Source organism: Panulirus ornatus, chromosome 16 (genome assembly GCF_036320965.1).
Source record: "Panulirus ornatus isolate Po-2019 chromosome 16, ASM3632096v1, whole genome shotgun sequence".
NCBI classification, from domain to species: Eukaryota; Metazoa; Arthropoda; class Malacostraca; order Decapoda; family Palinuridae; genus Panulirus; species Panulirus ornatus.
Window position 1 is genome coordinate 13,149,776 of NC_092239.1, and position 17,771 is coordinate 13,167,546.

At 46.5% G+C, this 17,771-nt stretch overlaps 1 protein-coding gene across 8 annotated transcripts in view; it reads left to right on the plus strand.

Moving 5' to 3' along the window:
• Window positions 1–17,771, plus strand: part of LOC139754149 (insulin gene enhancer protein ISL-1-like) — a 478,425-nt gene that overhangs the window by 387,016 nt on the left and 73,638 nt on the right. For 6 of the 8 annotated variants that reach the window (XM_071671290.1, XM_071671291.1, XM_071671294.1 and 3 more), the window contains exon 9: window positions 10,683–11,544. The exons of 1 other annotated variant lie outside the window; for it this stretch is intronic. In XM_071671290.1, coding sequence (XP_071527391.1) covers window positions 10,683–10,850 — 168 coding nt within the window. In that variant the 3' untranslated portion in view covers window positions 10,851–11,544. Of the gene's footprint in view, window positions 1–10,682; window positions 11,545–12,332; window positions 16,587–17,771 lie in introns of those variants that run through there. One more of the 8 variants, XM_071671297.1, reaches the window with a different exon arrangement.

The following is a 17,771-nucleotide window of genomic DNA, read 5'->3' on the forward strand; positions in this document are numbered from 1 at the left end:
GTCTTGCTCCTCGTCTTCATGTTTTTAGTCGTCCTCGTTACCCGCCACGTAACATAATTGTCGCGTATCTGACTCATTCAAATGATGTCACAAAACATGCTTTTTTTTCACCGATGTACGGCACCCAGCCCCTTCCCATCGTGTCGTCACGAAACATGTCATTTTCACCCGTGTCTGACTCCCCCCTCCGTCGTGATAACACAGTTCGCGGTGCCCCGTTCCCAGGTCCTCCTCCGTCACGATTCGTCTCGGGGACTCAGCGGGCGACAGCCTGGATTAACCACCCCTCCCACCTTATGAGAATTAGAGGGAGGGGTCCATATACACCACTATCTGTGGGAAGTGATCGTGAGAATTATATGAGTTACTTAGGGAGATTATCTTTTGTGTGGAGGGCGTTCGTGATCGGCAGTTGTTCGAGGTGGTGTGTATAGGGCCAGAAGGAGTCATCTTGGGTACGAATCCTTTTTCGACGTTCGAGTTGGAATTTCCTGGCTTTTGTCATCGGAGGATTCATATCCTCTTCCGTCACCAGTGTCTGGAGGCAGTTCACCTCGGACGTCAACCACGGGAGACGGAAGTTCGGAGTCGCCACCTTCAGCAGGACCTCACCCACTCTCTCACCTTGTGCGACACACACCACAACCCACCGAAGTCTTCAGGGAAGGACTTACGTTGCCTCACCACCTGCCAGGAGGAAACTTACGTGGTCAACACCTACTGGAGTGGAATTGCACGGCCGCCACCTACAAGATACAGAATAAGTAATCACCTCCTGCAGGAGCGGGGTGGAAACTCCACAGTCACTACTGATGGTCCTCCTGCAGGAGGGGAGCCACAGGTCCCCAGGCCAGGCCGGCACATTAGGCCCCCGCAGTCACTTGTCACACAAATGGCAAATCATAATTGACACACTTTCAGTCACGTGTCATTAAGTAGTTGAACCGCCTCTCCCCGCCTATTTTCCCTCCCCTCCCACCCCTTCCCCTCCCTTCTTCTCCCCTCTTCGCCCCCTTCTCCTCCCCTCCTCGGACCTCTTCATTGCTAGTGCTGGATGCTGGCGGCCCTCAGGGAGGGTGACAGTGAAAGGTTGCGGCAGTAAGAGTGGGTTGGGAGAGACAGAGTAGGAGGAGGAGGAGGAGGAGGGTGCGGTAGTGTGATGGTGAGTGTGTGAGTGTGAGTAGGGGGAGGGAGGGAGGAAAAGCCTCTGGATGTGAGTGGTCTTGAAAGTTATGGGTTGTGAGGGTTGATGGGTTGTAGGGGGTTGACAGGTTGTGGGAGAGAGGAGGAGTAGGAGCAATCAGGGTTTGTGGGATTTAGGCGTTATGAAGATGAGCAGGGTATGAAGGAGAGTGCAGATGTGAGGAAAGAAAGATTGTATGTGAGATGTGGGATGATGAGGATGAGAGTGTACCGTAAGGTACAAGGGTTAGCCAGGACGAGCCTGAGCTGCCTCTCAGGTCTCAGGGTCACCTTGGGGGTCAGTTAATACAACCATACTAAATCATTATCGATTTCATATCCGACTTTGAAAGATTGCTAATGGACTCTGCATACGACACTATATCTAAATTCTCTCTAGTAAAGAACCCAAGAGGAATAATGTTTGAAAAATGATTATGTTATTGGTGGAATTTCAGACACCAAAAATAGAAAGATCCATAAACTGTTGTGAAAAACACATGGAAACCTTCTCTCTGCTTTCACATGTTTGTGTGTCTTTTACACAAACGGAGGATTTGCTCCACTGTAAACGACAGGTTTCCAACTTCGCTCACCTTTCCCCCGCCAAAAAAAATATCCTTAAATTATTCTTCTTTTTCTCTTACTCTTTTTTATTTCTTGACCTTTTTTTTTTTTCTTGTATATATGTACTTCATTTAAGACCCTCAGCTTTGACGAGGATTTTCCTCCGCGCGTGTGGAGGCTTCGACCGTAAAACAAAAGCCAACTTTTTTTTTTTTTTGATACGATTTAAAAGAAAAACAAGTTCACAATAGATTATACTCCAATTCTGTAACTTTTCCCTCTCTCGCTGAAAGTACCGTAGAGGAATACGAAGAGTGCGGGATGTTCATCAGAACACACAACCCTCCCCCACTCCCTTGAACACTGTGAAGGGTATGTTGTGGGAGGGAGGAGGGATGGGTGTGTGTGTGTGTGTGTGTTGGCGACACCAGTGGAGGGTAGGTAGTGTTTACTGTCAGGGGGGTTAAGGCTGGCCTCAGGGAGCAGCCAGTGGTGACGGCATCTGCTATTGTGTTGTCCTGGCACTCAGCTGCCCCTCATGAGTGCCTGGCCATGACGTGTGTGTGTGTGTGTGTGTGTGTGTGTGTGAGTGTGTTAGAATTGACTCAGAATGAATATATATACAATCGATTGTCTGTTATAGAAGTATTTTCTTCATATGAATATATATATATATATATATATATATATATATATATATATATATATATATATATATATATATATATATGTATATATATATATATATATATGTTATTCTTTTTTTAATCTTCCAAAAGAAGGAACAGAGAAGGGGGCCAGGTGAGGATATTCCCTCAAAGTCCCAGTCCTCGGTTCTTAACGCTACCTCGCTAATGCGGGAAATGGCGAATAGTATGAAAAAAAATATATATATATATATATATATATATATTACTTATAACTACATCAGTATCAATTTCTGTGACATAGTCCCGGTGTTACCCACGACCTTTCGAATGACTCCTGAAGCCTAAGATTGCGCTACTTAAAGTAGCTAAGGGAATCTAGACTGCCTTGGAGTAAGGGTTTCTTTGGACGGGACTGTGTACTACGGATGACACAACCTTGCCAGAGGTGACCGTTCACTGGCGGAGTAACCTCTCTCTCTCTCTCTCTCTCTCTCTCTCTCTCTCTCTCTCTCTCTCTCTCTCTCTCTCTCTCTCTCTCTCTCTCTCCTGTCCAGTAACACCGTGGGAGGGTATGGTTGCCACACACACACACACACACACAATTACACCAGGTTACCCACACTACACCACACCACACCACACCAGGTCATCTACACCACGCCCACACCACACCAGGTCATCTGTACCACATCCACACCAAGTTCTGTGTAAGACGCCCGCACCAGGTCATCTGTATCACGCCCGCACCAGGTCATTTGTCCCTCGTCCACGCCAGGTCATCTGTATCACGCCCGCACCAGGTCATTTGTCCCTCGTCCACACCAGGTCATCTGTATCACGCCCGCGCCAGGTCATTTGTCCCTCGTCGACACCAGGTCATCTGTAACACGCCCACGCCAGGTCATATGTCCCACTCCCACACCGGATCATTTACATCACGCCCACACCTCCTCACGCCCAGGTCACATATACCAACCCCCACAGCACCCAGGGTCCCACATGAGATCATGTATACCACACCCACACCATCTCACGCCCTCACCCGACCACGCCCACTTCTGGCCTACATCACGCCCATTTCCCCTGATCTTCAAAGCGCACAAACAGCCATCGGCAACGACCACTCTCTGGCCTCACCACGGGACCCCCATTCGCCACGCCCACATCATACACTAGGAACGCCCACACACCGCCCACACCACGCCCTGCACCCATGCCGCACATAGGAAACGAGTGAAAGGAAGTCGCAGGCTGGAGGGGCGAGTGGCGAACCCTTACACCAGAAGTGACCTCACCATGACCCGCGCACCCAAGACCCCAGTGTGACCCGGTGACACTCCCTCCTCACCCACAGTGACCCCGCGTGACCCCCCCTCGTTGGCCGGCACCGCTCTAACCCCGTGCAGAGGCTGGCTACCCACCAACTCGCACCTCGTTGCCAGACGCGCCTAAACCCTTAATCTCCCTCTTTTCTCTTTTTTATGAGATATTGATATCACACGTTTGTGAGCAGCTGTGTCGTCCCCGCCAACCTTGAAACACAGATCCCGCGAGATATCATATAGTGACATCAGGATCACACGACGGTGTCAGACGCATCTGAAAACTGTTTTTTTTTTTTAGGTTTCCCTATTTCGAAGAAGCTGTCCTTCCCTCCCAATTACGCTTTATGAAATTGGTGATGGGGTGGTGGTGGTATGGGCAGATGACCCACAATTTATTTTGCTTCGATATTTCGATGTTTTCCTAAATGGCAAACAGACATTTTCTTTGAGAAATGGCCTTTTTTTCATTCTCGGGAGATTCGCCTTTTTTTTTTTTCCACACGAAATCTATTTCGGTGATATTCTGTTATCCTACTGACCATCCGATAATTATAGGAGTTTGAAGTTTTATGACCATTAAGGTCCGTAATTACATTTTCAATATACTTTCACGATAATTAGCGAACTGAGACCCATAATTAAGCTGTTAAATTCTCTATGATATTCAGTTATACGGTGAATGGTTTCTGTGAACACTGACGCACCCCTAATATTTGGTGTTTTATTCTCTAAGTGTAATTCATTTTCACTTTTTTTCTCATAGATATATATATCATACGGGCTTACTTCGTTGTAACCCCTTGAGCACGACGGTACGACCCTTGAGCACGACTTTACGACCCTTGGGCACGACGGCACGACCCTTGAACACAACAGGATGGTCCTTGCGTATGACGACCTGGCCTTTTGACCTGACTTTCTAAGGATCGGTTTGAAGATAGGTCACCATACCCAAATAGTCGTACTTTCGTGCGGGTCGTACCGTCGTGTTCAGGGGGTCGTGCCGTCGTGTTCAGGGGGACGTACCGTCGTGTTCGAGGGTCGTGCTTAAGGGGTACAGTGCCTTATTTTCTACACTAACTACACTCCCTGAAGCCTGCCCAGTGGAGGGACCCTTTTTAATGTGGTACATTGTGCCGTGGGGGACCGTAATGTGTGACGCATTGGCACCAATTACGGTGCTGTATGACGTCATACGTACCGTATCCGATGACGCGGTTTCGACACCCACTTGCGTCGGCGGTTTGGATGTCGTAACTCCCCTCTTCCGTCAGTCCTTGCCTCACTTGTCACCTTTGACTCACTTATCCTTTGCCCTCACTTGGCATCCTTGCCTCACGTGTCATCCTTTTGCCTCATGTGTCACACTGGCTTCACTTCTCACCCTCACCTCACTTGTCACCCTTGCCTCATTTCTCACCCTTGGCTCGCGTGTCACCCTTTCCTCACTTGTCATCCACTCCTCACGGGTCAGCCCTTCAGCCTTTACCTCACTCGTCATCCTCTTCTCACCCGTTAACCCGTACTACCACCTCACCCATCAGTCTGCAACTCATACCCATCATCCAACCACACCCACCACCCGACCTCACCCATCAGCCTCAACTTCATCATCATCACCCTTACCACACCCCCATCACCCTGCCTCACCCATCACCCCTTACCACACCCATCACCACCCCTGCCTCACCCCTGAGCCTTCCCTTCCCCCTAACAACATTACCCTCCCCTGACAACCCCTCCCTCACCTCATTACCCTCCTTCCCTCCCTCCCTCCCTCCCTCCCCCACCCGTCAGTCCTGCACTTCCAACCCCCACCTCCCTCCACACACACCCCCCAACACCACTCAGCCTGATTACACCACCACCACCACCGCCACTACCACCACTACCACACTTTTCGTCTCCCACTTTTCTGTATGCTGGTGGCCCTATGGTTCCCCTGCACCACTTCATTTCTTTCGTTTCCACGTTCCTTAAAGTTTCCTCTGCAAAAGAATTGCATTTTCTTTTTTAAGAAATGCATTTTTCCCATCACCGTTTACGTCACGTTCTGTTATATGGTCTCTTCTGTTATTCTGTGATATACCGTGTTGCTCCCTCTTCTTCTTCGTCTTCTTCTTCTTCTTCTTCTTCTTCTTCTTCTTCTTCTTCTTCTTCTTCTTCTTCATCATCATCTTGCGTGTTTCTATTTCCTATTTATTCAGTATCACAGTTATTCCCTCTCCTGTCTTTTTTTTTTTCTCTAACATGGATTTACGTCAGTCATCTCAAATCTTTATCCTTTTATGAGTTTCTTTCGTATCTCGCGAGACGCGTGAGACTCTCTCTCTCTCTCTCTCTCTCTCTCTCTCTCTCTCTCTCTCTCTCTCTCTCTCTCTCTCTCTCTCTCTCCACAAACCGCTCGTCGCTTCTGGTAAGCCTTGCGTCTGCAACAGTCGCGTAAGTCGTGTTTATCATTACGACCCGGATCACAATCACGACTTTTGCTCCGGGTTGTCGTCTTTGTTCCTAGCGTCATCATATCTTTAGCTACGAACGAGAATGGCTGGTGTGGGTTTATGAAGGTGTCCAGATGCTAACCCCCCCTCGAGTACGACTCCTTGATAACATACAGCAACGAGGACGACCTGCAAGACCGTTTAAAGACGACTTTATGACCCTAGAACGACCCCTGAGCAGGACGGTACGACCCTGGTAATGACTGGCTTGGCCTCTGACCTGATCCTGAAGGGGCAGGTCAATGGCCAGGCCCATCATACCAGGGTAGTACCGCCCTGCTCATGGGTCGCTCCATGGTGTTAAGCTTACGAGCTTAGAGGATGCGTGTAGAAACAGATCAATGGGACGGTACGGTGCATGATGTTTACCAGGGAAGAGTGGCTTCTTTGCCACAGGGGGTGATGTGCGTATATAGATAGATAGATAGATTGATTGATAGAGATCATACTTGCTCGCTGTTTCTTGCTTTAGCGAGATAGCGCCGTGAACGAACGAAACCACGTCCTCATTTGCTCACATCCAGTCATTCCCTGTCATGCACAATGCACCGTAACCAGAACCCACCGCCTGTAGCCAGTTCCCAAAGACCAACTGTGTGGTTTCCCCTGACCGCTTCATACGACCTGGAAGAGGCTTTGAGGTATGGTGGTCTGAACATCCAGGAGGGTGAAATGCCCACATGGGACAGAATGAAATAAGAATGATGTGAGCTATGTGGTATACAGGGGGCGACGTGCTGTGAATGGGGTGAGTCAGGGCATAATGAAGCTGTCAAGGAAAACTGTTGAGTAATCTGTGGAGACTCGACTTTTGATGGTACTCTCTGACATAGGAACATTATACATGACAGCTACACAATGTGGAGGAGAGCAAATGACCCTGCTGCTTCGTTCGTACCTGACGCTACCTCCTTAAAACTGAATGCATATATATATATATATATATATATATATATATATATATATATATATATATATATATATATATGTGTGTGTGTGTGTGTGTGTGTGTGTGTGTGTGTGTGTGAAGCGTCCGGGGTAAACCATGGAAAGGTCTGTGGGGCTTGGCTTTGGATAGGGAGCTGTGATTTCAGTGCATTACGTATGATAGCTAGAGAATGGGTGTGGGCGGAGGCGGCCTTTCTTCATCTGTTTATGGCGCTACCCCGCTGATGCGGGAAACGGCGATCAAGCATGAGAGAAAGAAAATGAATACATATTCACCAGGCAGAATGATACCAGCGGACGCCATGATCTGTCACGAGATATGGGAGGCAGTGGGAGCGAAGGAGGGGGAGGGAGCGGTACCTCGTGGGAGAACCCCTCGCTAATGCATGGCCAATGACCCACGACCGACCCGTAGAGGCCACCACCGAAGTCCTTACCAGGAGCGCTGGAGATGCTGCCTCTCTCTCTCTCTCTCTCTCTCTCTCTCTCTATATATATATATATATATATATATATATATATATATATATATATATATATATATATATGGTGTGGGAGGCAAGTTGTTAGAAGCAGTGAAAAGTTTTTATCGAGGATGTAAGGCATGTGTACGTGTAGGAAGAGAGGAAAGTGATTGGTTCTCAGTGAATGTAGGTTTGCGGCAGGGGTGTGTGATGTCTCCATGGTTGTTTAATTTGTTTATGGATGGGGTTGTAAGGGAGGTAAATGCAAGAGTCCTGGAAAGAGGGGCAAGTATGAAGTCTGTTGGGGATGAGAGAGCTTGGGAAGTGAGTCAGTTGTTGTTCGCTGATGATACAGCGCTGGTGGCTGATTCATGTGAGAAACTGCAGAAGCTGGTGACTGAGTTTGGTAAAGTGTGTGGAAGAAGAAAGTTGAGAGTAAATGTGAATAAGAGCAAGGTTATTAGGTACAGTAGGGGTGAGGGTCAAGTCAATTGGGAGGTGAGTTTGAATGGAGAAAAACTGGAGGAAGTGAAGTGTTTTAGATATCTGGGAGTGGATCTGTCAGCGGATGGAACCATGGAAGCGGAAGTGGATCATAGGGTGGGGGAGGGGGCGAAAATTTTGGGAGCCTTGAAAAATGTGTGGAAGTCGAGAACATTATCTCGGAAAGCAAAAATGGGTATGTTTGAGGGAATAGTGGTTCCAACAATGTTGTATGGTTGCGAGGCGTGGGCTATGGATAGAGATGTGCGCAGGAGGATGGATGTGCTGGAAATGAGATGTTTGAGGACAATGTGTGGTGTGAGGTGGTTTGATCGAGTAAGTAACGTAAGGGTAAGAGAGAGGTGTGGAAATAAAAAGAGCGTGGTTGAGAGAGCAGAAGAGGGTGTTTTGAAATGGTTTGGGCACATGGAGAGAATGAGTGAGGAGAGATTGACCAAGAGGATATATGTGTCGGAGGTGGAGGGAACGAGGAGAAGAGGGAGACCAAATTGGAGGTGGAAAGATGGAGTGAAAAAGATTTTGTGTGATCGGGGCCTGAACATGCAGGAGGGTGAAAGGAGGGCAAGAAATAGAGTGAATTGGAGTCATGTGGTATACAGGGGTTGACGTGCTGTCAGTGGATTGAAGCAAGGCATGTGAAGCGTCTGGGGTAAACCATGGAAAGCTGTGTAGGTATGTATATTTGCGTGTGTGGACGTGTGTATGTACATGTGTATGGGGGGGGGGGGGGGGTTGGGCCATTTCTTTCGTCTGTTTCCTTGCGCTACCTCGCAAACGCGGGAGACAGCGACAAAGTATAAAAAAAAAAAAAAAAAAAAAAAAAAATATATATATATATATATATATATATATATATATATATATATATATATATATATATATATATTTTACATTCTAGCCTAAGGGGTGGAGGATGAACAGCTGGGTGTACTGCGGACCGCATGCCCCCAACTGCCCAGAATTCGAACCCGTGCGGGCCCGCGTACGTCATGATCGGTGGAACCCCCCCCCCACTACACCACTTGCCTTCACCGGGGTGACGCAACACACCTGAAAATCGCACAGTTCGTTGTTGTATCGTAATAAACATACAGCTTCGATGATGAATTCTGTATTCATTCATCATCGGCGCTGCCTGTGATGTGCACCGTTAACGCTGCCGTGCATCACTCTACGGGGAACGTAGACCGGAATCATCATCCACCACTCCCCTTCCACCCCAAACGCCTCATTAGGAGTAACGACTCTCCTGTATTGCTGCCGCGGTCTCTCTACTAACGCTGATTGCTTGTGGTGGTGGTCAACTGCAGCACGGCCCCAGCCAAAAGCCCTCAGCCCAGCGTGTGTAGGGTCTCCTGACTGAGGCAATAACCATTATGTCTCGCCACACCCAACCACCAGGATCCCACCCGGACGCTAGTAGATAATAACCATCGTCTCTTGTTTCAGCCAACAACCACCAGTCTTTTTTGGGTCTCACCCAGCAAACACTGCCTCTTGTTCCGACCGTCAACCACTATCTATTTGTCTCAGCCAACAACCACTATTTCTTGTCTCAGTCAACAACCACAATCTTTTGTCTCACCCAGCAAACGCTGCCTCTTGTTCCAACCAACAACCACCATCTCCTGTCTCAACCAACAACCACTATCTCCCGTCTCACCCAGCAACCAACCACTATCTCTTGTCTAATCTAACAACCAGTATCTCTTGTCTTAACCAGCAACCACCCACTGTCTCTTGTCTGATCTAACAAGTATTATCTCTTGTCTCAGCCAGCAACCACTGCTTCTTGTTTCAACCACCAACCACTACATCTTGTCCCAGCCAACAACCACTATCTCTGGTCTCAGTTAGCAGCCAGTGTCACTTGTTCCAACCAACCAACCAACTACCACAGTCTTGAATTCTAGACTTCAGTATGATTAAGATGAGAGAGAGAGAGAGAGAGAGAGAGAGAGGAGAGAGAGAGAGAGAGAGAGAGAGAGAGAGAGAATAGAGAGAGACCCTCCTCACTCCTGGGACGAATCTGGACTTGGATCCCTCAGGAAGTGGCGGAGTAATTAATATTGATAGTTAAGGTGATGACGTCACAGCTACCAGGGAAGCAGTCAAGCCCGACGTCATCTGGGTGATTGGATGGTCGGGGTGGAGGGGAGGAGAGGAGGGTGAGGTAGCTACTACAGCGATTAGGTCGTTAGGACGCGGCCGAGTGGTTGTTATGGTATCACTTGATTGATGTGTTTACCCACCACTGCTCTTCTCAACCCCTTGTTCCCCTGGGAGGGGTCTGGAACGAGGGAGAGTGTGGGAGAGCGGGGAGAAGGGAGAGATTAGGGGTAAGGAAGAGTAAGACTGGAGGAAGAAGAAGAAGAAGGAGGAGGAGGAGAGCGGGAGAGGTTGTGGGAAGAGCTTAGGAGGGAGAGATGGCGAGTGATATCAACACATGACTTTTTCTCCACAGGCCATAACTGTGTCAGGGGACCTTCATGTTCCTTCCCTCCCTCATGATTGGACTAATGTGTTGGTGTCTGTCCTCAGATGCACGGCTACGGGCTGGAGCAGGAGCCGGGTATGGGCCAAGTGCAGCTACCGCAGTTCATGGACGAAGGAGGACCCATGGGCCATCCGTTCTCGCACCCGCCCTCCAACCCCTCCGCACAGTACCCCGGCACGCCCTCCGAGCTCTCCTCCACCTCCAGTGACTAGTGGAGGGCCGGGGCTCTCCTCCACCTGCTGCAAATGATGGAGAGGAGGCCTAGTTTGACCCCTGACCTGCCCTGAGCGCCCGGTGACCGCTGGAGACCAGAGGTTGTGTCTCCAGGACTTTTCAGAGCACGGCGATGGGGATCAGGATGACTCAAAGCAATATTTTACCGTATCTGGAGATTACGAAAGGGCGGCCGGCCTTTGCCAGCTGCCTGAGTTTTGTGGAAGATGTTCTCGAGTTGAACTGGTAAAGCAGACTAACAAGGGGAGGAGAGAATGGTGGCTGCCCTGCAGTGTGCCCTTTGACTCCTTCGGTGTCTTGCGAAGACAGAGACCTTCCTTAACACGGGCTGTAAACACGTCATTGAGTGAGATAACTTGATGGCTTGAACTGGTCATCGGCGAAAGTGATGCGACAGAAAACGACATGCGTGTAAGAAACAACAGTGTTACTTCCTCCGTCAGGAAGAGCCTGAGGGTGGACGACCCGACCCCTGGCGACGTGTGCACCACGATCGTAGTGGTCCTCCCAACCATACAGTCTCAAACCCTCACAGTGTAACTCGTAAGGGAAGGGTCTGTAGACGAACCATCGGTGTGTGTGTGACTTGACTCTCTTACTACGAGCCTGTGATTGCTCGATGACTGTAAATGACTAAGCCTTTGCTGCAGTCTTCGGTAACCATGTGAAAAAGAAATAAAATATATATATATATATATATATATATATATATATATATATATATATATATATATATATATATATATATATATATATTACTTGTAAGTACAAAAATGAACATTGCAACTTTACTGAAAAAGAAGAGAAAATTATCTAAACTTACGTAATGCGTTGAGTTCGTGCACGAAATAAGGATCCCTTTGGTTCCATTTACTTCCTTGAATTTGATTAATTTGGAGAAAACAAAGGATCCACATTCACAAGAACATCACAATTCTGAATACAGAAAAATCCCATTGTCCTTCTTCAATTTGTATGTAAAATTAGCAACATGCTGCAAGTGTTGACTCTTCAAATCACTGACAAACCAGCAGTAAAGGAAATTATACTTGCATAAACGAAAGCAAATTACGTGTGAAATACAGAGATAAAGGGTGACGGCCAGTAGGGTACGTGCCATTCCAAAGATTCTTACAAAATCAAAATCATAACTGGAAAAGAGAATTCGTCATTAGTAAGATAAACGAGAGGTACGGCTTTCAGACGAGGGAATATACTGCCCACTCCTTGATGAGAACACAAGGGAGGATGAGGTACTGCAATGGCAAGTCTTTGTTCCTTGGATGTTTGGCAAATACTGGATGAACAGAACCCTGAGGTTTTTGGTAAGTCTTGCTTTCCCCTCCGGCAGGATGCGAGGCCAAGAGGTCTACAGGTATGTAGTTCTAAGTTACATATTTGATGACTTCACGGAATCTTCTAAGACCCCAGTTAACGGAATCATTTTTTCTCTGTTATAGATTTGACCTCGCATCCTTCCTGGGTGAAGGACTCGCCAAAACACCCTCACCCCTGAGAAAGCAGACTACATGGACCGGTCTTGGATCAACACCAAACCTACCGCACCCACACACAGCTAGTATCAATTCATCATCTACATCCTGACATGACCCATAATTATGCAGATTCCCTACGTCTTGTTAGATGTTACACCTCTGGCCAAACTGCACGTCCGGCTGAGCTCCACAACTTTCAAGAGATTTACCTGCATTACACCTGGCTAGAATGTATGCCTGATAGGTGATGCACCCTACCAGGATCTACTTCTCCCTGGGCTCCAAGCCTAGCCAGCTTCTTCCCTCGTAGGGAGTTTCAAAACCTAGTCTTTATTTGCACACTTACGTCAGTTTTCGAATGATAAACCATTGGATTAGAAATTACACCCAAGAAGAGATTGATATTAGTTTCATACCAAACTTAAATTTGCATAAGGCATTGACTTGGGTTTTTTCCTTGGAGCCAAAATAAGATTGCATCATACATCACCTTAACTGGACGGGAAGAAGATAAGTCATGAATACATGTCTTAAAACTTTGATGAGTTTATCTTACATTCAGACGAGATGAATTCTACATTACAGTTTTCTTCGGTCTCCTGTGATTATCAAAAAATCTTCGAAGGATATCGAAGACTGGAACAGCCCACTTTTTTTCCTCCTAAAAATGTTCGAATCGAAGAGGACGAAAAACACATCCAGATTGGCTTCAGGTAAGCTCGCAGGGACTCAAAAACATCCCGTCTTCCTCAGGCAGTATGGAGAGACTTTAGATTCTCTCAGGGGAATGAGACATGACCCAAGAGAAATCAAACTGAGGAAATTCTCAACCGATGGAAACTCTTAGAAAGACAGAGATCGACCTATGTGAGCTGACATGAAGCCAAGGAGCCTTATACATACCAGAAGATGTGCACATAAAAGAGATAGAAATAATCACGAAAAAAAGGGGAGTACGTTCAGGGGAATTACGTCAGAATGGGAAGATAAAAAGAAATAAGGTTACCAGAACAGTAAGAGATATTATAGAACCAGAGGAGACTAGAGGATATCAAAATATTTCCGGCAAATCAGAAGAAATTTTGAGAAAATCTTGCAAATTTTGAGGAAATCGTAGACAGCGTATCTGGGGGAGACCTCAGCAAACTCACAAGTCGAGAGACTTGACCAAAATCGACGACTCAGACCGTCAAATAATCAAATGAACCTAACGATAATCAAACATATGAGAGAACGTTACGAAGGTGAAATCATAATGTTAACCTGGAGGAGCTGTGATAGACCTGGGGTTAGGAGGGAGTGAAGGGGCCTCCCCGAAGTGTGTGTGTGTGGTTGGTGTAGGAGACCCCAGGCTGCCCCTGCCAACACCCGCGACCCAGTACAAAGCGTGACCCAAGGTGTCGATTGGTGCAGGTGGCCTACTCTGTCCCCGTCCCCAACACCGAGCACACACACACACACACAGGCCCCTGTGTCTCTTACTGGTGTAGGAGACCCTTCCCTGCCCCAGTCACCAACCACCTACCAGACAGAGAGGCCGATGGTCTTAACTGGTGAGGACGCTGCTCGCCAACTACCACGAACACAGAGGTGTCCCACAATGCCAGACCACCAGTGAATGTCTCGGTGGACCTGCCCTGCTACCAGCACCTCTTTTCGTCCCAGTGGCCATCGAAGTGAAAAATAGATGGGCCTCCGTCTCGTGAAATAAGGATGTTGTTCAGTGCTGCTATATGCAGTGGCCCTTGTCAGTGGAACTTAACACGTGGGTCATGCATAGATCGCAAGGCTGTCAGACATTCAAGGATGTAATGCACGATTTTCCATTTCTAAGGAACACAGCTGCAACGAGCGTGTACTGTCTGGCACGTCGCAATACTCAACAGTTCTGCCCCATCTTCTGTATTCCTTCAGTGAAGGACGTAATATATTTTGAACACAGGATTAGGAGGTTTTGATAAGAACAACCTTGCTTCTGCTGAACACAGACAAATGCCCACCAAGGACTTCTTAATTCCTTACTTTCTACAAACCAGATTCGTCTATCATATCTTCTATTCATTGAGAGATTCGTTCCTACGTCTGTCACCTCAACCAAAGCTGTTTCCGCTCAGCATCAGCGTTCTCGGTGATCCCCCCTTGCCCCCACCATGTATATTCCTTGCCCCCCACATACACACACAACGTAACCAACCACCAGTACTGTAAGTACGTACCTGCTGTTTACCGTTCCTGCGTTTTCTTCGTATCCTTGCCAGAGCAAACAGAGGAAAACTGCTGAACGTCGTGATATTTACCGATTGCCTGGCATTCTTTCTTCTTCTCCTCGGCTGTATGACACTCCTCAAACCATGGGGTTTATTTTTCTCAATCGCGTAAGAGACACCCAAATCCATATTATACGAAAAAAAAAAATCATTCAAGAATCCTTTCAAGATTTCTCTTTCCCTGTGTTCAGGATGACCAAGGTTGGATTTAACACGTGTTCAGAAGACCACAGTCAAGTATATTAAGGTGTTCGTTCCTACAGATATGACTGCAAGCAATATATACACCGTGTGTTTTGTATTCTGGAGAGAAAGAGATGTGTGTGAGTGACTCGCGCACGCGCGTTTAATCGCTACTGGGTCAATGTATGAGGACTTGAATGCGAGAACATGGATGACGTGCATTTTATACCCATGTTTTGAGGCCTTTTTTTCCCCCCGCTTATGAAGTTTAATAAACAACTGTTTTGCCGCTTGACCATTTATCAAAGGCCATTTAAAAAAAAAAGTGAAGTATATAAATGATTCAAATACGCATACCCCACCCAGTATCAGAGCAGAGAAATAATCAACACAGTATCAAAATATCATTAGTTCAATACGTATTCTCTCTCCTTTTTTTCCCCCCTCTTGCAGAGTTATATGATTTGAGAAAAACTTACAACTGCTTGTGTCCAATAGCATTTGTGGTCGTTCTATGACCTTACTTCGCTCAATAGTTGAAGATAGACAATCAAACCTTTTAGAAATATCAGTCCTATATCAGAGTCATAGAAAATGTGAGGAGAGTTATGAGACAAGGAGAACCTACCCATGACACAGGTCTTGCCAAAGATGAGATGGTTTCATATATGCTACTGTTGCTTCACTCGGAGTGTCTTGAACCACCTGTGCAAATCAAGGCATCAAATGAAACGTCGAGTATAAAATCCTGTTTAAGGATAAAGTTTCGGTTTAAAAGTTTCTTGTAATCACTTAATTTTACTGATTCTTGATGATAAGATACATCTTATTCAGTTACCAGTTTGGAGGTGAGGTCGGTTCTCATACTGAAAAAAAAAGATGGCTTTTATCTCGAATCAGGATTTTATACCAACCGATGCACGAGCTTGAGGTCTGAGACTGATTCGACTTTAGGTCCTTAAGTTTCCAGCGGATCCGATGCGTCCCGCATGTTATATAACAAGGCGAGAATGTAATGAAATACGCGAGTCAAAAATAATGAAGCAGCTTCGAGTTCGTACAGAGAGTGACCGTTGTCGTTTGCTTCATCTGTGGGCCTCCTGACCCACATTAATCACCATTAAGCTGAGCTCTTAACACTGAACCATCCGGACGCTCTCTGGCTCGGAACCTAAGTTGTTTGTTGCACCTGTTGTGTTCGCTTCCTCTTACATACATACATACATACATACAGTACATCACATATGTTCCTTCATCCAACCAATATGTCTTTGTCAATATATCTCATTGTATTGTAAAAAGAAAAAAAAAATTATGTCTTGAAGCAGAACTATCCTTGGTATGATATTGATGTATTCAAAAAAAAAAAAAAATCAATAGTTTGATATATCATTCTTGTTATGCTTCACGACAGGAACTTTCCTCACTATCAGTTCTCCACGAGGATCAAGTCTGTGAAGAAGAAGAAAAAAAAATAGGTGAATACCCAAAGAGGTTTTATTACTTTCTTGCGTGTTGACTACATTTTTCACACTATATTTCTTCATTATGTTAATGTCTCCGAATGTGAATGATGTAGTCACTTCCTTCACCACACTTCTCACCGATAATCTCTCCTTGAAATGCCGCCTACTACTGCCTAGAGTTGTAAGTTGTTTTTTGGTGACATTGTACATATAATCCAACAGAAGAATAATTTACTGTTAGGCACCAACAGAATGGCACTAACTGATTATGAATGCTATATAAAGTTGTACTATTTTTACAAGTGTGTTTCCATTCCCTGCTCATCATCATCCTTTACAACATACACAACCCGAGGGCCCATTTCTAGGGCTCCTGCAACTACAAGGCTGCCAGCCCTCCACGCAGATGCAAGAAAATGATTGGACTCCTTCGAAGCGAAGGAAATCTTCCGAGGAGACTGTGACTTCTTTCCGTCTATTGATGATTGTACAGCTTCAACGAAGGTGACCTCTGCCTCGCGGTTGTAACCCATTGGCAGGCGGAGTCAGGTAACACCATTTCCTGGAGGGACTTTGTTTAACGAGTCTCAGAGCCGCTCAAAAAACGAATCATCATCATCATCATCGTTTATGAGGAATAGATCTACAGTTCATGTCAGAGATCCGTACACATATGCGCATGGTGATAGTGCTGGTGTTCTGCACTGGTTGCCACATACAGGGTCATTGTTAGTGTTGTCACTACGGAAGACGATGGTACGACCCTTAACCACGACGGAACGACCCCTGGGTCGTTCCCCAGTGATCACAGATCTTGCTAAAAGGATTTATACATAACACAGACCGATGACGCCAGCCATTGTCTGTGTGATGGTGTTGATTGGGCCATATACCCTGCAGGTTGCAACACTGATCAACGTCCATTTCATACGCGTTGAACAAACATCGGTAAACACTGTCAGCTTTATGTAGTATGGGCTTCCATAGTACAGAGGTGAGTGTTGCTCAGTGTGTCATTTCGCACACGGGCCCTCACTGGTTAGAATCCTGGGCCAGATGAACAGCTACATAGACAGCCAGATGAACTGCTATGTCTTCATAACCTCCATGTCTTGAGGAAAAGTGCGCTCGTGTTGCCTTGACCCTTAAACTTGTATATATGTGTGTGCTCGTATTCCTAGACATGAAACGCTGCAGACGACATGATAAGAGCTATCAACCTCGCCCAGGACAACCCACCTAAGGATTACGCTTCAGTGATGAGATTATCATCCGCCGAGCAGACAACCCTAGCAGCTACGTAATGTTAGGACAATGAGTATAACCTCAGGCCATCAAGTGCAGCAGCTATAGAGGCCATCATCTGGCTCCTATCATTGGCCACCTCCCTCTGGGTAACATATATGGTACTTTCAACACCCACAGACCCAGCTATTCTTTCCGTCCCATCAAAATAATATGATAAAAGAATATGTCAGTTAAGGATG